A 20322-nucleotide genomic window follows, 5' to 3' on the forward strand; every position below is an offset into this window, starting at 1 on the left:
TGCTTTGGGAAAATCTGGGTGACTAGGATGATTTTTAGATGCAGTGGGAAGAGCTCACTTAAAAAAGAGCACACCATATACAGAGTTTCAGAAGCTGGAGAAGTGTAATGAGAAGTGTGGGAAGGTGCTGTTGGTGAAGGGGGCAGTGAGGTGAAGCAGGTCAGCAGGGCCTGTGAGGAAGCATCTAAACTGCCTAGGAACTATACTGTCTCGTGCAAAGAATTCAAGCTGGAGAGCCTCCTACCTGTCTTTGTAGAGAGGTTATAACACCCTGAAGCCAGGGTGTCTTATTTGTCTTTGCATTCTTTATGTTGCCTGGCTCTGGTCTTAGACAAGGTAGGACAGTGCTGATGAATCTCCTAAGGTGTTGGAGTCCCTTAGAATCATGCATTCTTGCCACATCATTAAGACAGGTGGAGTCAGAGTAGAGAGACTTTCCAATGGACAGGCCAGGGTCTCATTAGATCCTGTGCATTGTGTCTCAGCACTCCGGAATTTAAGTTATCTATTTTAGTCTTTGTCTGCCTGCTTGGCTGGGAATCTACCACTCTTCACCTTTGGTGACTGAGAAGACCACGTTGAGAGGCTTTCACAGCTGCTGCTTCCTGTCTCCAGTGCTTTCTACTATTTCATTCCTGCTGACCATGTCATTTACCTGGAGAAGCCTTCTGGTACCCACTTTCCCTTAGCCTGTGACCATCCTTCAATTAGTGTCTGAGTTCCCTTCTGTCCTCATGAGCAGATGATGCCCTCACTGTCCTAGCTCAGTGCCTGACATTGAGTAGATACTCAGCACAAACTATCTTTGCTTCCATGAACAAGTTCCTGAGGTGACTAGGGGAGTACCTTCTCATTGTGTCTTCAGATGAAGGCACTGAAGGTCAGACAGAGGACACATCACTTACCCAAGATGCATAATTGATAAAAGCCAGACTACAACTTGGGGACAGCTGCCCATAGGACCTGTCTCCTGCTTCCAGCAGACATCGATGGGTCTCCTCGTGCCTGTTTCTTTGACACGAGTCCACCCACCTACTTGTGGGGTAGACAGTGCACGTAAGTCCCGCCTCCACTGTTTACTAGCTCTGTGCCTGGGACAAGGTGCTCAGTCATTGTGTGACCCAGTTTTCTAGAAAATGGGTTAGTAGTAATACTTACTTGGGAGGATTGTTGTATTTTAACTAATCCACATAAAATGTTACTAATATACCCATGGGAGGTTAAACAATTGTTATCTCTTACTGTCAGAATACATTTATCCTTTTCCATGTCCATATTGTAGATCAAAACTTTATGTGAGAACACTACAGCAATTTTTTTTTTATTCTGTGAATATTTTCTTTTGGCATAAGACAGTCTGCCCCAGCTCATCTGTGTTCTCACAGTTTAAAATAGGTAAATCTGCACCTCAGTATAACTGCATACTATTTCTCTTATACTGCGAATTTTGAGGTTTTAGGATTCACACATTTCTTCAGACATATGCTCTGGAAAAACTATGCTGTAATGTAGTAAATGTGTGTTATTAAGAATGCTGCCATCAAATCAAAAGCATTTCTCCAAACTAAGCTAGATACTGTTGAGCAGTTTGATTAACTGGGCTGATTGTTGGGAAGTGATTTATGTCACCCTTGTTTCCCGTTTTTCAGAGCAGGTGTGACTTACAGGAAACTTACAAAGGAAGGAAGATAATTATTTCCCATATATACAGTTGCATGCCAGAATGTTAGTGTTTTAAACATGTTCTCTCCTAATGGAATTTTCTGTACAAGTTCTTTATTCCTTCAGTGGTTGTTAGTTGTTGACATTATTAACAACTAGCTTCTTGTGGTTAGAGTATAATGTGTGTGTGTGTGTGTGTGTGTGTGTGTGTGTGTGTGCGTGTGTGTGCGCGCGCGCGCGCATGTGCTCACATGGTTTAGTGACTTAACTGTTTACCTCATTCTTAAAATAAGCTAGCAACTGATTTATGTTCAAGTGAGAGAAATAACAGCTGTACTGTTGCCACCCTGTGCCAGGCATTTACTGCATATTTGGCTGTTGCCAGTCCTTGCAAGAGAAATGGTCTGCCTCTTCTGGAGAGGAAGTAGTGACTTGATGGGATTCAGAAGGGGGAAGCTGGCCTGTGCTAGACTCTGGAGGGACATGTGTTAATGGGATATAGCAAAGAGTTCATGAGAAGCAAGCCTGGCGGGAGAAACGGGAGACTTCAAGAGGCCAGCTGAGGAATGAGTAATTAATTTTTCAGACATTGTAGAAGTAATGAAGGTTCTGGATTGGGTGCTTGAAACAGCACAGTGCTTATTTTCAAGGCGTGGTTTCTAGACCACAGCATCAGCAATACCCTGGAAACCTAATGAAATGTAGACACCAAACCTCCCCGATGGCCTACCTACTGGTGGTCAGTGAGGTCAGAAGGGCAAACCCTGGTGATTCTGATGCTCACCCAACATTGAAGGCAAAAAGATTGAAGAGAATTCTAGGCATGCTGAATAGAAGGACTGGAATGTCAAGGAAGAAGAGTGAGGGGCTGTGCCAGAAGCCTTGGGAGTGGTTATTAGGACATAAGTTTGGGTGGTTGCATTGTGAATGAAACAAAAGGAAAATCATTGCAAGGAAGATAATGGGACTTGATGACTAAGTAGTCGTGGGAGTATAAGATGGAAGATAGGAAGCCAGTGACCTGTGTCTGTGTGTCCCCAAGTGTGACTGACAGCAGATACACACATAAGCCTTTCAGAAGGGGAACTTGCCTTCAGAGATCAGAACTTTACTGACCCTTAATTCATAGCTTTTAGCTTTTACCTACACCCAGCCATCTACTGTTCTCAACTAGATAACCTTCCCTGTGGGAAGGAAAAGAACCAGGCACTCGATACCAATAATCACGTTAACTACGGATGGAGTACTAAGTGAGTGCCTAGATGCTTTCTCTGAGCACTCCATATTCATTATCTCCTTGCTGCTATTCATTAGTTATGAATGTCTGTAAGCTGACTTCCCGCTCTTCCCACCACTTGATGTTTCTAAGCACTGATCTGAGAGGCTAAGTGTCTGGACTCTGGGGTCACACAGCTCTGGGCTTAAAACCTAGCTGCGTTGTCCAGCAGGTGTGTAGGCTGGAGGAAGTGCCTTGCCTAATCTTCACCCTAAGTTCCCCCAGCTCTTTTACAATGGAGACTATTATTGTCAGGAGATGTCATAATGAGTCGCTCTCTTTAGGTTCAATGTGACTACTAAATAGGAAATGCCTGCCTGTACATAAAATCCTTAGGAAATATTAGTTGAGGTTTATGGTGATAATACCAGGCACTTACACAAAACTTCATTGGCTTATGTTATTAAAAAAGAAATAGGCAAAAAATTCCCAGGGCTGGCGTGACAGCTCAGTAGTTAATGCACTAACAGCTCTTGCAGAGGATCTGGGTTCAATTCCCAGCTCCCATGTGGCAGCTCACAACTGTCCATAACTCCAGTTCCAGGGGAGCTGACACCCTCTTCTGGCCTCCATGGACACAAGGCATGCAGTGGTGCACAGACATACATGCAAGCAAAACACCCATGCACATAAAACAACAACAACAACAACAACAACAATAATAATAATAATAATAATAAAGCCTCTTAGGCTTCAAGCCTTCTACAAAGTGGCCAGGCTTTCCCCCCATGATGTGTGTTGCTCAGTTTTGCACCTTAGCTGGCTATGGTCTCTCTGTGTGCCAGATCTATTACCCAAACCTGGTCTTGATTTCTGTTGCTGCCTCAGTCAGTTTTTGTCACTATAACAAGAACATCTAAGATAATGACTCTATAAAACGTAAAGGTTGCTGCTACCCCACACTTGGGGAGATACCATCCCATGACCCTTGGCGTCAGTGTTGTGGGCCTGGACCAAGGCAGCATTCTCAGAAAGGGAACACATGGCAAAGCAGAACCGTTCGCATTATGGCAGGAGACAGAGGGAGGAAATGGACAGGGTCCCTCAGTCCCCTTTGGGGTATACCCCAATGTTCGAAGGCCAATTTCCTTCTAGTCTCCACCTTCAAAGGGTTTCATTAGCTTCCAGTAGTGTCACCCTGGGGTACAGATCTCTAGTACGTGGACCTATGGGGGACATTCAGAATCTAAATTACAGCAGGCCATCCACAGATCCATTTTTGGACAATGACTACAGAGTGCTTAGAGAAAGGATCTTGGCTTTTAGTAGGCTCTCTCTGGAGTCAGTGTTAATGTTGGTGCTGAGTGGCTGGTGTGTTTTCATTCTTATCATGTCGAAGTCATCCAGTGCTCAGCCCAGAAGTCCATTTTTGATGATTGCTGTCTTGTCTGGAAGGTTGCCAGCAGCAAACTCTCATCTTTGATGTGATTAATCCTGGATTCCTGTGGCTCTGCACCCTTACAGCTTGATGGCCTGTATTCACAACAGCTAAGGTCCACCCTGGCCACGTCTCTGACACCCGGCCCCTGTAGTGCTATGCTTGACCCCTGCTGTGCTGCTCCCTGGCCCTGTAAAACACACTGAAGTAGCACCTGCCTCTTTTTAAAGTATGTGCTGGTGATTGTTTTTCTCTTTGTTGATACTGGCAATGTTCTCTGTAGGAATAACATCAGTCTCTGTAATACTAATCATTTTCTTTTCTTCTCAGGATGAACTTGACCTCACAGACAAACACAGGGAAGCCATGTTTGCACTTCCAGCGGAGAAAAAGTGGCAGATATACTGTAGCAAGAAGAAGGTAAGAGACTCCTTGTGATCAGTGAACTAGAAGAACGCCACCTCTGATTTCCTCTGCGCTCACATTTCATCAGCAGGACTCAGAGAGCTCTTTGTGATGTGCAGACCAGTTTGAACATGTCACGTTGTGGCCTTGCGGCTCCATACAGTAAAGTGCTACTCCTCAGATGTTATTTTTATAAGCAGGTCACTGGGCTCCTCAGCACCTGTTACTGTTACTCATAATTGTGTGTAATTGAGACCTAAAATAACAAAGGATTGCCTGAGATAGAAGCATCTTCCCTGCTCCTTAAATAGCAGTTTGTATACAGATAGGTTAGGGTGAGTATCATGGCTCTGTGTTTACACAATGTAGTAAAACTTTACATTTTGTTATCTCTGTAGTATGGCTTCAGTGCCCCCATAATTCAGAGTGCTCTTCAGCCATTTCACATTGCAAAGTGAAGAATGAGAAATTTGGCAAAAGAAACTTACTCTCCACTCCTACTTTTAGGGACAATTTTAGCAATTTATTATTATTATTTTACTATTGTGTGTTTGTGTGTACAACAGTGCATGTGTAAAAGTCATAGCACAACTTTCAGGAGTCATTTCTCTCCTTCTACAGTGAGTTCCAGGGATGGAAGTCAGGGCATCTGGGCAAGTGTTTTACCCACTGGCCCTCATTCAGGAGTTCTACATCCCTTCAAGCTCATTGATAGGAAATGACTGTACCTTCCCTCTGGGCACTCACTTGCAAGTAAAAGCTGATACTGGACCACCCCAGGAGATGGGGTGGATGACCCTGGGTCAACGAGACTACCCCAAATCTTCCTCTCCAGTCCACGGCACTGGGCATCACTGGGCAGAGAGGACTGAAAGGAAGGTCACGCTTCTTCTTAAAGCCTGCCCCAGACTCTTAGACCACCCCATTTGTGCTTTCCTTCTCTTTCATCTGAGATTTGAACTAAGTGAGGTAAATGTCCAGGCCAGAGTGGGCACCTAAGAGAGCGCACTACCGCTTTCTAACATGCCGCAGACACCCTGATTATGCCCTCTTGACCTAGGGACCCAGCAACAACTGGCAACAACCCAGTGTCAGGGAAACTTCAATCAGTTGATCAGATGCAGTGTGGAGCCTCCGACTACTTGCTTGGCTGTCTCTCAGCCCCTCTGCCTTGTGTCACTGGTGTGCCACCTTCCAAAGAGAGTCCTCGTGTCTCAGTAACCAGTGAGCCCGAGTGTATACTGCTCCAGGTGACAGGAGGTACTTGTGAGGCACTCACTGACCTCTGCAGCTGTCTTCTCACACTTTGGACCAGACTAATAACAATGTCCTTCAGTGGTACTATGAATATCACACAACATTTAAAGCATATTTCCTTTTCCATTTGTATGGTTAAAACAGGGAAGTGCTATGTCAGATTTCTCTTTGGTGGCCTTTGCTGAAAGATCTGTGCAGATTGGGATCATCCCGGACCCATCATCAGATCGACTCGGATTACAGTCTTAAGTCCTAATCCTTGAGGAGCCCAGTGCCTTGTCAGTCAGTCATCCCTCTTCTCCTTCATGTTGGACGTGTCTCACCAACCAGAAAACTCTTGTGTTGAAAGGCCTCCCATAGCTGGAAGCAGCATGTATCATTCACTAGGAAAAAATTTCCAAATCAAAATAAGATGCATTCAGGCCTCTCTGATGGATTTATGTGGCCATCTTTTTTCTTCAATTATTTATTTATGTTATTAGTATTTGTTTATTGTGTTTGGATACATGCCATGGTACACATGTGGCGGTATGAGAGCATCTTGTGGGAGTTGGTTCTCTCCTTCCTCCATGTGGGACTCAGGGATCAAACTCAGATTGTCAGGCTTAAGGGCAAGTGCTTTTCCCACTGAACCATCTCACTGTACACAGAGGGCACGGTCTATTTGGTTAATCCTAGTGCAGGTTTTTTTTCTTCTAAATTATGAAACATTGCAGGTCAGGGTTTGAAGATATGTCCCAGAGGATGGGAGAGGAAATGCAAATGGGAGCAGCTTACTGGGGAAGAGGTTTCTTCTTTCTCATATTTTATTACATCTTTGACATCAATTAAAAGTTAATCAAGAAAACTACCGCCCCCTACATTAGAAAAGGCAATCACTAAAAAATAGTAATGATCTCAGGCTCACTGCTGCTGTTCATTTTCCAATTTCCAGGCTTGCAGGATCCCTCTATAGGCCTCAACGTGTGTGTGTGTGTGTGTGTGTGTGTGTGTGTGTGTGTGTGTGTGTGTGTGTGGTCTTGGCCTTGGCCTTGGCCTTGGCCTTTCCTGGGAGCTTGATATGAATGTGGCCACTGGCTGTAGAACCCTGTTTTGTGCGGGATGGGGATGGTCACTTCTAGCTGCTGTCCAGAAGCAATGACGTAGCTCAGGTGGGACACCACTTTCTTTGGAGACTCCCATGGACTTACAGGTCTGGCTTACTTTAAAATGAATGGTTGCATGGATCAACCACAGACTTTTGTGGTGTGTGTGTGTGTGTGTACATCTGGTTCCATTCTCAGTCACTCTTTATCTCATTTTCTGAGAGAAGGTCTTTCTCTGAAGCTGGAGCTTGCTGATTCTGTTAACTGGCAGGCCAGCAAGGCCTGGGATCCCCTTGTCTCTGCCTCTCCAATACTGGGGTTCTGGGAACAAGCTGCCATAGTTGGCTTTTATTTGGGTACTGAGGATCTGAACTCGGGACCTTGTGCTTGTGAGTCAAGCACTGCACTGACTGAGCCACCTCTCCAGCCTCTGGACTACACATTTTCTCTGCTGGAATTTCTCACGTGGTTAAAATTGTATTATGCCTATGGTCTAAAACTGGAGATTTTCGATCCTGCAATAAACCAAGAAACCTACAATGACTCAAATGACATGAAAACCTAACCAGGAAAAGCATATGCTGTTTACCTCATCTCTTATGGTGTCTCCTAGAAGGGGCTCCAACGGAGGCCATCCTTCACCTTAAAACACATTATTTCCCTTGAAACATGGGCTTTGCAGTTCAGGCTTGTCACCAGTAAGCCAAACATCCATTTCTCAGGCTGAGGGCAAGCTACATTTATGGCTCCTTCAGATCTCCATCTTTCAAGATTAAAACGCAGGGCAGCACAGACATTCTGCCCCACAGGGAAGCTACAGCAGCCAGCAGAAACAGACCGCAGGAGCTCTGAAAAGCAGGCTCTCTGTGCAACCGTGGGCAGCAGTCAGGGACTCACACAAGGCCAGAAGAGAGCCCGGGGCCAGGCACTGCTCAGCCAAGTGCCCCTCTCCCCCAGCAGAACTTGAATCCCAGTGTTGGCTCCTCTGCTTATCTACTCTGTGTGATTTAGGAAACATCTATCCCGTCTCTGGTTGAAAACTTACTTCCAAAGCCAAAATGCAAGCAGTGGAAGTATTTCTGGGGTGGGAATGATAGAAAGAAATGAATTGGAATCTTGCCTGATTGACTGTCAGGGTGTAAGAGATAGATGCTGTGGCCTTGCTGCAAATGCAAACATTTCTCACAGTTTCTGCACTGGCTGCTCCATCCTGGTTTGGGTACACAGCAATCCACTATCCAATTCTTAAATGTTCATGAAAGGTCCAAAGAAAGGCCTGTTGGTGGAGTTGGGGGTATTTTTAAATAGGAAATGTTTGTGGTTCTTATCTTTAGAGGTAATTCCCTTTTTAGCTCCAATCACAACATATCCTTTTGTTTAAATGAGGTTTTTCCCAGTCTCTGGCCAGAAACTGCATCTGTTAACAATCTTTGGGTTTTAGACTGGAGCTTTTAAAACAATGAACCAGCTGACCATGGACGGCATCTGGCCACGCTGTATTTACTTATTGTTCACATAAGTTTTAAATCCTGGGAACAGTAGGGAGTATTTCTTCAGAGGCGACGATAAAGTGTCGTTCACTGCACTAGGATGACAGCAAGCATAGAAAGAGATCTTTAACGTCCATCCTTTGTGTCGCTTAGCCAGTGGCGAGCATCTAAAAGGTGCTCTTATCCCTTCCCAGAGCTTGCAAAGCCCCAGCAGGGCTGTACATACCATTAGCTGCAGAGACTATAGATATGGGGGGGGGGCAGGCTTTCACAGGTGTGCCCAATCTTGCCTGTGTTACCTCTGGCTTCTAAAGCCTCAAATCTCATGATTTGAGTCTTCATGTTGCATCCCTGTATGTCTTGTGGAACCACTTTGGGAAAGGTGAATTTTCACTATGATCTCCCCTGCCCCCCCCCCCCCCCCCCCCCCCGATCTAGCTTAGTTAAATCATTCCTCAGTGTTCTCCATCCTGGCCACGGTTTGGCCATTGTGATCTCTGCATACCGCTAATCTGGTACTGGGTACATGGTGAGAACATGCAGGGGAGGTAAATTTAGCTAGTGATTTTTGTTTCTTTTATTGGGTTGGTTTATTCTGACTGGATGAAACCCTAACTCCTTGGGTGTTCTCCTTTCGGCAGGAGCACGTGGTGATGAAAGTTGTACTGTGTGGGGCCACGAGGATTGCTCTTCTCTCAGCTCCTGGAGATCAAGGGCAGCCAGTGTTTGCAGTGCAGAGAGGGGGTGATTTTATCAAAATAGGACCGAGGGGAAGCATATGCTGGTGTCACGGAATTAAAGACAAAGGGAACCCTCTGTTTCCTACATGGCTGTCAAACGGGCCGGCTGAACAAGGAGGTTGGATTAGCCACCGTCCTGTAGCTGGAGCTGTGTCTAACCACAGGCTCTGTGCTGGCCTGGGCTATTGAAGAGGGGGAGGAAACTGTTCTCTTTCTTTTAGCTTGTTTGCTTCACTCTGCTGTAGACTGGGCATTGGCTCTTCAAGTACCCACTCTCCTAGATGTCAGGATTCTGGAAAAGGAGCCAGCAAAACCATGTCACCTGACAACACACTTGCCAGGGCTACCCTCCACCCTGGGCCGTACCCTGAGCCCAATTCCTGAGCTTCTTTAGAAGTACTCGATTTGGTTTCCAGCCATTGAGTTTTCAACTGTGATGGTTAATGTTTATGCTGTAAAGCGACAAAGGCCTACAGGAAGTGGCAGGAGCCATCCTGGTTAGAAACAAGATCTTCCTGTCCTTCCCTCCTTCCACCTCTTAGCAGAGTCCATGAGGGACACAGTGGCACCCAGCCAGAAGCAGCTTGGTCCTGTGTCTGTATGAGGCTCTGTAGACAATCCCTAGCCGTGAAGCAGTAAGAAATGACAGGTTCTGGGTGCCTTGTGCTTGATTTAGTGAAGCAATGTGGTGGTGCAGACCAGACTGGTGTGCAATTAGCCGGTGTACAGAGTGTCTACTCTAGGAAGACTCGGCAGGACTGCAGTGGTTAGACAAGTGTGTCAGATTTCCTAGAGTAAAAGCCCATATTAACAAAAACAAATCTTGTCATCTTGTCATAAGCTTCACAGAGGAGAGGAAGGCTGACGGGCTGTGGGGCACAGAAAAGGGAGACCCACCTCTGTGGCTGTGACTCAGGTGGCATCCTTCACCCCTCTGACTACTGTCAGTTTCACCAGTGAGAGGGTTGATACCATGCTTCCATCCTTCATCTGGAAATGGGCCCTCTCAGCAGCTGAGCTATGTTCACATGCACTACCCCTGTCCCCCAACCGCTACTGTGTGCTTTTTCCCTTTGCTCCTCATGAGGCTATTTAAATAGTCACTTAAACTGTCCACCTTATCTGATTGCTGCTGACCAGGTACAGGCCTGCTGGGAGATCTTCAAGAGGCTACAAGTGGGGTGGGCACTCCAACACAGGTGTGAGTTGGGCTTGCCTGGGTGAAGCCATGTTACCTGTTGAAGCATTACCACATCCCCCTGGGTAAAGAGGAGCTGCCCCAGTTCTCCCATGAAAAGTCACCTTGACAGCTTGTTCCTTTCTTCTGCATGCGCCAGGGACTGAGAGACTTGTTCACACCGGGCACAGCAGGGCATGTGCCCAATCTATCATTGGCTTTCACTCTCGCTTTATTGCCTGATAGGAAGTTTAAACAGGACCCTCATCTGGAGGGCCTGATTAGCCTGAGAATGGGTCTGCAGCTCTTTGATCGTGAATATGTCTGCAGAGCCTGGAACACTGCACTTCCAGGAAGTAATCTGAGAAGTAGGGAGACTTAGGGCTGAGGATGTTCTTTGCAGCGTCTCTGAAAGCAGTCTGAAAGTGACATTTCCCAAGACATTTTAATGACATGAGAAAGCCCTCAGCATTTAATGTCAAGGTTAAGAAACAAGATCTAAAACCGTGTAATTAGTATGATCACAGGTTCTCAGGGATGTGTAGACAGATGTGTGGACAGACAGCTTGATAGGAAAGATTGTGGGTGATTTACTTTGATGTACTTTTTTTCTTGTTTCATGATTTTTCTATAGTTCTTTATTCTCTACCTTACCTTGAAATATCTTTATCTTGCTTTTCAAAACAAAATTGCTTTGCTGGAGAAATACACAAAAAGGTTTTGAATCAGTCAGTATTCAGTGAAAGAAACAGGACCCATAATGAACGGTTTGTCTGTTGATCTCTTTTGGATTTGCCATAGGGGATTGTTCAGAAACAGTTCTAGCAGCTGAAGGAACTCTCTGAAAGGCTGTATCTTTGCGTCAGGTGGTAGAGCTACATATCCGTGGGCAGGAGGGAAGGAACAGCAGATGTGAAGTGCAGAACGACAGCTGTGTCCGGCCTCACTGCCTCTGATTTTGATGTGTGTGTGCTCTTAAAACTATGGCCTACTGACATTGGTGAATACACACACGTCTGGCCCAAAGATGATGAAAGAGGACACAGGGGAAGGTCTCTGGAGCGGTTGCTGACCTGCCACTGTCCCACAGCAGCTAAGGGAGCCAGTGGATGAAGTACAGAGTGTAAGAACTATTGGACCATGGTGACTGCTGCTCCAGTTCCTACCTAAGTGCTGTCCTATGCATAGTCTACCAGGAACCAGCAGGGAACTATGCAGGCCAGTGCCTCTTTGAATATAACAATGACACCACAGATTCTATTAAAATTATGTGTTGAAATGCAAATAATGCTTGAGCTGTCATGACAACCCTGGCATTATTTCCTTCCTGGAGCTTTAAGGTCCTTCTTCCTCTTCTCTGGGAGGTTTGAGACCAAGGTGCATGAGTGGGTGTGTAAGTGTGTGTGTGTATACTTACCAAGTAGCTTACATGGTCAGTGGGAACCAGATGTATATTGCCTTGCTCTGCCACAGACTTTGTTCAAAGCTGTGACATAATTCAATCCTACATTCTGCAGAATTATGTCTGAAGCTAGCAAAAGAGGCCACAGGCCTTTGTGCTGGTTGGAGATGATGAAAGTGTGTTTTGCACATTTGCAAACACTACTATTGTTACACTTTTAATCCTATCACCAGAGTAGACAGTCTAGCTTTTGATAAATTACCATTCTCCAAAAATCTTAAAAGAGAAAATTAATAAACCCTGATAGCTTTCTACTCAAGTCATAAATGTGTGCGTCCACAGCGCATGCCTCAGCAGCCAGTTGAGAGGCATTGCCGCCTAAGGGAAGAGAGTGAATATTGCATGGCCTGTCCATCACTGCTAGAAGTCTGAATGTTTCTGCTGCAGAAGTCATTGAAATGCTTTACTTTCCCCATGTGTCTCACAATCCAGTTGAAATGAAAATCAGTAGAAGACAATGCTCTTTGGAAACAAAAATTCAAGGTTCAGGAAACAAAAAGCATTCCATTCAAATACCCATGAAGCTATACAAAATACCAAGTATTTCAAGTATGTAAAATGGATCCTTCACTTGGGACTGTTTCTTTGGTTTGACTACCAAAGAAGCTACCCTGTGTTGCTTTGTTCTGCCTCCCTTCAGACCTTTCTGCACCCTCAGGTCCATACCCAGGCAAATTGTGTTTCCATCTTTAGCAAGTTCTAGATTGAGCTATGCCATTTTGAATCATAGGAAGTTGCTCTGAGGCATGGGCCTCTTCCCACCACAGAGGTGCTGAATCAGTATGTGCACACACAGTGTGCCTGCGGGCTCGTTCTTCTGACTAAAGTCAGACTTTTCATCTTGACCATCTCTACAAAAGTTTTGAAAGCCTTTTTCCTCCTCCTGTTGTTCATTGGCTTCTTTGGATTTTCAAGAGTTGAGCGGTTGGTTGGGCTGGGATGTTGCTCAGAGATGGCAGACTGCTTACCTGGCATATTTGAAGCCCTGGGTCCAAATCCTAGCACCCCATAAGCCAAGTGTGGTGGTGCACACCACTAATCCCAGTGCTTGGGGTAGAAGCAGGAGGGTTGAAAGTTCAAGGTCACCAATTGCAATAGTGCAAGCCCCAGATACTTGGGTGGGTGGATGGAAGGATCATTGTGTGTAGGAGTTCAGGGCGAGTATATTTTGTTGATAGAGTGTACTCACTAGGTTCAGCATCAATATAGTGACTTCCCAAGATAGGCTGTTGGAGGTGGGGTTGGGAGAGGGGCTAAGGCTGCCTAAGAAGGGTTGAATTGGCCCAAGTCAGGAAGTTCAAGTTCAAGGTCATCCTCAGCTAATAATCTGAGACCAGGCTGAGAGGCAAGAGACCAGGTGTTAGGAAGGAAAGGGAAAAAATTAAGGAGGTTAACTTTTCTGTCTCTCAAGCCTACACCCTAAGCTTCTTCCTATGACAGCTCTATCCCCAGGTTTGGAGGTTGTGAACCCTAAGCGTCTTCCTGTGATAGGTCCACCCCCAGGTTTAGAAGTTGTGACTCTACCTACAGTCTGTAGATACTTGGTTCACAGAGTTAAAACACGGAAACAGACATCCATCTCCTTGTGGAGTCTGTTTCTCACTTGTCTTTCCCAATATGTTTCTTCAGCAGTAGCGTTACTTTGCTCTGGGACACCGTAGGTAGAAAGTGCTAGGCTGGAAGAGGATGGGAGGGGAACCCCTGTATTTGTTCACTCATAATCATTCAAACAATAACAGAAATAACTAAGGAATGTGCAACTGAAGAAAGGTGACGTGGCATAATGGGGTGACTTCCTGTGATGATCTCCTTCTGCTTCTAGACATGGGCTAGAGAAACAACTGCCTAGCTTTCCCTAGGCACCTGTTGCCTGATGGCTCCACAGTGTGAAGAGTGCCCCTGCCTCAGCTCCCATCACTGGAAGTGACTTGGAACTTTGAGTTTGGATGGAACCCTAGAAAGCGTAGTGATTCCCAGCTGCTCCAGAATAGCTCTCTTTGTGCTCCAGATCATTAACTCTTCAGTAGGTACAAGACAGAGTTGACTGTGTCAGTGGCAGAGCCTGGGGCCCGTGACTGAGTTGGAGCCCCTCTGTCTGTGCCAGAGAGCGCTTAAGGGCACGGGTATCAAGGAACAGTATTCTAAGTATGATTTCAGGGCATTTGGGGAACATTTCACCCATGCACATATGCACACCTCATTTTCATACCCAAATTTCTGCAGCCTGCAGGTGTGGATTTTCATTAGGCCTGAGAACTGTCATGCTAACCTGTGGAACCCAGAGTATGTTTAGGTAGGAAATATGAGCAAATGGTCTTGGTGATAGCCGTAGCTCTACAGAAAGGGACACCACTGTGTCTCATGTCTGAGAAGCCACAAGTATCTGTCAATTCTGGTTACCACCCTGACCAAGGCCTGTGCAGCATAGGAAACATGCCAGACCAGTGCACACCCTCTATTATGACATTCCTTAGAACTGTGGGTGAATGACCTACAAACAAGTTCAAGTGTAAGTGAGAAGGGGGAAAAAGTGTATCTTGATTGCTAATACTGAATAACTGGAACTAGAAGCCTGAAGCCCTTGGAGAAGGATTCAGAAAAGATGAATGGTCCCAATTAAGAAATAGAGTGGTAATTGATTGGCAATACCTGAAGTGACTGTGATAGAGGAACTAGGCGTCTGTAGCCTCCTCTAACCTACAGGCTCGTCCAGTCTTCAGACTCTAGTCTAGGATACCCACGCTTTTCACTTGGCCATCCCTGGTTCTCTGTAGACTCTTAGAGCTATGGCCTGCATTCCAAGACAGACTGCTCAAAGCATGCCTGACTCACCAGGAAGTAGGTCCACGAAAGACATCAATGCCAGGAAGTGGCCCCTTAGAAAGATAAAGGAAAAGGAAAGCTCTTTCCTGTGTATGTTTCTTTTGTTTTTTCCAGTGGTCAGGCACACCTGCTGCTGTCCAATAATCGCCTCTAGAAAGGAGGAGGGGGTTTTGTGTTTCCCTGTAAATTAGAATTTGCCACTTCTAATTTAGGATTCCCCAAATTCCTCCATGTAAGAACCTAGTGATTTGGTTGTGAGCCTAACCTTTAACGGCTGAGCTATCCCGAAGCTAGTTTGGGATCACTGTAGAAAATCCACTGAAGGATTCCACTCTCAAGTTTCAGGGTCCTACACTCCTTTCCACTCTCTGCACAATGCAAAACAGCATTCGACTTGAGCAGACTTAGGATCTGCCCTACAGAGAAGGAATAGCATTTTGTTTCCTCCATTTGTGTGACGTGCTTGTCCATTTACCCACATGTAGATAATCCTGACAAAGCAATACCTTTCAACACAGGCTTTTTTATATTTCTGTAGCAACCCTGCCCCCAGTGCCATCATTAATTCAGTAGTACATCTGGCCAGTGAAGGTTTAAAATTAGAATTGCAGTTCTGATTCTGCTAGGGGACAGCTAGGGTTTGTAGCTATTCCCTGGGTGCTCCCTGAGTGAACTATGCCTTTATGTGCTATTACCCAGATTTTCTCCTTAAGTTAATTACTGTTTCCAAAGGGTCCTCTCCTTCTAGCGCATGTTAAGTTTTATACTGCAAATCATAACCACACTTTGTTTTCCCAAGAGCGGCTTACAGAATTCCAGAGCCTGCTTGACAGCCTCTTGAAAGCTGGTCTAGTAGCAGTAAGTTTGGTACCAAGATGTGGAGCCATAAAGGCCACAGACAGCCACTGCCTGGATTTCCACACTGCCTAGGACTCAGTGCCCAAGCATGTTACTTTCTAACCGGACCATGTTATACCTGAGTCTGTAGAACTCCATGATGATATATAGGTCAAAACTGACTTTACCAAGCTTTGCTGAAGTCATTTGTTCTGTTTTTTATTATTGCACACCATAGTGTCATGGGAATATGGACCTGCACCACTTCTGAAAATAATATTTGCACAGTGTTTCTTTTTCTTTGTCATGTAAATGGAGGGATTATCATCCAAAATTAGTTTCGGATGTTGAACTTGTACCTATGGAGCTTTTCAGGCTTTAGCTGTATTTCATGCTCTGGAGTGCTTTGCCTAAGAAATGACTTGTGAAAATAAATAAAGCAAATGTCTCACAGTCTGGGAAATAGACTGTAAAGTCTCTCCTCTTGGTTTAGGAACGGATTGGAGCTGTTTTCTTAGCTCTACCAGCATGAAATGTTTCCCCACTGAATTCAGCAGCAGCACGTGACCTGTGAGCCCTCTGCTTGGCGCAGTCAGCTGGGGCTTGTTCAGGAACCTAGAGAGGAAGGGGCAGGGGGCACTTGAGTTGTTTGAAAATACAGGCATCTTGCTTTGTGTTGTTGCTGCTTACAGTTACTGGACCTCTTTAGAGGGCACTCTTGTTGCCTTTCTAGGGTGCATAATTTGGAGATGAAAATGGTAGTTGGCTAAAAAGTACCAGTCTGACTTTCTCATGAATTTTACCAGAGTAAATATGTGTCAAGATATATAGAAGAGAAAGGATGTATAGAAAAAAGTGTGTGTGTGTGTGTGTGTGTGTGTGTGTGTGTGTGTGTGAGAGATTTTATGTTATCAATGAAGTTTCAAGGCTTTCTTCCCAATGAGTTTCAGGTAGGATTCCAGTTAAAATTTTGAACTTAGAAGAGATGTTGATAAACAATGGGAGTTACTGAAAAACAAATGAGGTTAATTATATGGGACTATTGATAACATGATGATGATGATGAGAGAGAGAGAGAGAGAGAGAGAGAGAGAGAGAGCGCGAGCCCACATGTGAGCCACCTGACATGAGGGCTAGGAACCAAACTCAGGTCCTCTGAAACAGTAGGAAGCATTTTAACCACAAACACTTAGTTATTGCATTCTAGAACAATGCTTACCTCAGGATAGAACTCAAAAAAAATATATTCCTGGTGAATCAAAGAATGAAGAGACAGGGACAGATGTCCTCTTAGATTTAATACTGTATTGCAGATTATCAGTGTGATAAAAGGTGATTCTGGGACCTGGAGGTAGAGCTCAGTAGTGGAAAGCTTGCTGAGCATGTGCAAGGCCCAGGTTCAACCCTAGCATCAGAAGATAGAAAAGGATTCTGCTTGACTGCTCAGGTCCTAGATTAAGCAGTATAATGTTAATGTTCCTGCAGGGATGGACTGTCTGCACAGATATTTGGGTTTAAGAACTACCCTGTCCTTTGGGGCATTTAGTGCATCAGCTCTGTCTCACTGTAGCTGACATTGGCTCCAGACCATCCTGAGAGAAGCTGTACTCTGGGGCAGCCTTTTCTGTCAGAGGCCCAAACCCACTGGGCACATTTATATTGGATGCCTAGTTCTGGAAGGCTTAAATCTTCCAAATATGTGAGAATAAAGTTCTGGGAAAGGATAGAGGACCAAGGACTTCCTTCCAAGGAACGTGGTGGTCTTCCGTGAGAGGCTGGTTTGGTATGTCCCAGACATGGCCACAGAGACTGATAGGAGTGAAGTGGGAGACTCCCCAGCAAGAATCTTGGGCAAGTCTGAGCCTTTAGTTAATTTGGGCATAAGGAGCCTGTAGCAGAGCATTAGTCGTACACTGTGGCTTCCATGTTACACCCTCATAGGAGTTCTCCTTCAGCCAGGAAATACTACCATGTCTCTTATTCTGCTCAAATGCAGTTAAATGGGGGGGGGGGTGCTTAATATCCTCTCTTATAATGTACTGAGCCTTATCTTTGCCCTGTTTCACAATATGTAAAGAGCAAATTTAAAAAAACATGATAGAACATCAAAATATTTTCACCTACTGAAGTTTGGATGGTATCTGATGCAATGGGTTGTAGTCCTCTAGAGTGGTGTTACAGCTCTGTTAATTTCATCTTCATGATGAATACATATGTCCAGCCTTTGGATTCCTTTTTGAACTGATGAACATCTTATAGTTCCCTCACTTATTAATGAACTCAGTTAAACCTTTGACGTCAGTTCATGCTGACATTTTATGTTCTCAAAAATCCAAACACAGACTGCTAAGCTCAGAGGACGAACGGACGAACGAAGGGGACGAAATATATTCAGATTGGTCTGAGGCCTTTCGGAATCCAGGACAGGCTAGCTGGAATCTGTGGGAAGATGGCATCTTGTATCTGGGCTCTACTAGACTTTGTCCCTCTACTAGACTGCAGAAAAGGGAAAGAGTGAAGTTCCGGGAGTCGGAGGAAGTGTTCTCACATGCCTGGAAGCAGAAGACATGGAAGACATGATGTTGGGGTAGGAAGGGGCACATATACAGGAAAGCAGAGAGAGAAGTGGGAAGAGCATCCCACAGTGGCTCACACTTCCTGTGGTCTCTTGTCCAGTAGTTAGCTGCAATGGCAGTCACCTATGGCACCTGAGTTCCATTCTGCTAACTCAAAGCCTCCTCGTTCTCATAATAAACCAGTTCCAGTTTTGGCCTGTTTTATTTAAAACAAAAACTGGTAAAACATGGACTGTCATGTCCACCTCTACTTCATACCGATGTCTCTCCTGTTTTAGTGTTAAATGTTGTTACTGGGGACTGTCAGGAGAGGGGCTTGTTCTGGTTCCTCATGGAGGGAGATTTCGATCAGAAGTCCTCCTAGAGACTGCTCTGAGTGGCTCATTGTTGACTGAAATGTGTGAGAAGAGCCCTTTCACAGAAATCTAGACAGATTTGGGGGAGTCCTCTCTGCAAATGATACACAATGCAAGTCAGATAAACGTACAGAAAACACACGTGATTAATTTATGAGCTGGGGAAGATAAACAGTACTGTGCAGCCCACAGAGAAATACTGGCTTGTTACAGAGATTTGGGGAGAACATATAACTGCTTGTTCAAATTGTTTGAATATCTGCTGGGTTGTTGTTCACAGGAAAGTTTAGACTTACTCCAGGCCGTTCCCAAGAGGCAAGAGTAAAGCCAGCAAATGCTTGAAGTTACAAGTAAATCTCCATGAGTTCAGCATGAGAGGCTAATGATTCATGTGTGTGCTGCTTCCAAAAGATGGTGTGATTCTGAAGCCCTCCTCCATAGTGATCCAATCACCTGTTATTAACTTTAGAAGAGGGCCCTGAGAGAGTGAACTCCATTAGAGTGTCTTTAGTGTCAAAGACCACCCATATTATTCTGTGGTGGCTTTCCTTAAAAGGGTACAGATATTTTATAGCATTCTGAAAAGTCATTGTCTTCGCAAGTCATCCTGACTCTTCAGAATGACTGATGTTCTGAGGTTTGGGAGGTGCTGGGTTTCCTGGAGGATAGAGTAGCCACTGTTCTGTAATCATCTTGTGCATGGTCCCAACCGGATTTTGGTAACAGATGTATGTGATGTGTAATTGTGGCAGTGGTCAAAAAATATAACCAAGGTTGGCAGTTGCAGTGACCACAGGACTGTCTTGTAATAGGACAGTGGAGGGATTGTTTACAGAAACTGCCTGCCTGCACTTGTGAAGCTTCATCTAGAGTATGCCTTTTGTTCATGGCTAGGACTTGAAGGCAGGTACTGTAAGGACCAAAGGAAATAAAAGTCCAGGGAGCCCAGCTTTGATAACATTTTAGCCCTCTTCTCAACCAAAGAATAAACAGAAAGAATTAGGGATGTGTATAAGAATTTAAAGGAACTGATGATACTATAGTTTTTAATTGGGTTTATTTTTCCATGAAATGTGTTTTTATTTCTTGTAATTTTAATTAAACTATAATTATATCATTTCTCCCTTCACTTTCATTTCTTCTACTCTTCCATCCTTTCCTATCATCTCCTCTCAAATTGATGGGCTCTTTTTCTTTGATTATTATGGTTACAGGTACATACATGCACATAATAATATATACATATATATACATACATACATACATATTGCATAAATACAACCTGCTCAGTCCATTTAGTGTTGCTTGTGTGTATATGATTTCAGGGATGACCACTTGGTACTGGCTAACTAGTTAGGGGATTCACCCTTTGTGGTGGGTTGAATGAGAATTGCCCCCATTGGCTCATATATTTGAATGTTTAGTTCCCAGTGGTGACTACTTAGGAAGGAATTAGGTGGTTTGGCCTTGTTGGAGGAGGTGTGTCACTATGGGAGAGCTTTGAGGTTTCAAAGGCTCACACCAAGTCCAATATTGTTCTCTTTGCCTCCATCTTGTGGATAAGGTATAAACTCTCAGCTACTGCTCTAGCACCATGCCTTCCTCTCTGTTGCCAAGATGGTCATGAACTGACGTCTGAAACTGTAAGCAAGCCCCCAATTAAATGTTTTCTTTTTTTTAAGTGCCTTGGTCATGGTTCTTTCCACAGCCACAGAAAAGTAACTAAAATTCATGGGGAAAAACTTAATTTTCCTTCTCTCAGCAGTCATCAGTTGCCTGTGGTTCTCTGTCTAGGGAA

The 20322-nt window shown here is 44.8% G+C and overlaps 1 protein-coding gene across 4 annotated transcripts in view; it reads left to right on the top strand.

The window, feature by feature from the left end:
- Positions 1 to 20322, top strand: part of Daam1 (dishevelled associated activator of morphogenesis 1) — a 168713-nt gene that overhangs the window by 86297 nt on the left and 62094 nt on the right. For all 4 annotated transcript variants that reach the window (XM_036205612.1, XM_036205615.1, XM_036205613.1 and 1 more), the window contains exon 3: positions 4647 to 4736. In XM_036205612.1, coding sequence (XP_036061505.1) covers positions 4647 to 4736 — 90 coding nt within the window. The remainder of the gene's footprint in view (positions 1 to 4646; positions 4737 to 20322) is intronic.

This window comes from Onychomys torridus, chromosome 14 (genome assembly GCF_903995425.1).
Source record: "Onychomys torridus chromosome 14, mOncTor1.1, whole genome shotgun sequence".
Classification (NCBI taxonomy): domain Eukaryota; kingdom Metazoa; phylum Chordata; class Mammalia; order Rodentia; family Cricetidae; genus Onychomys; species Onychomys torridus.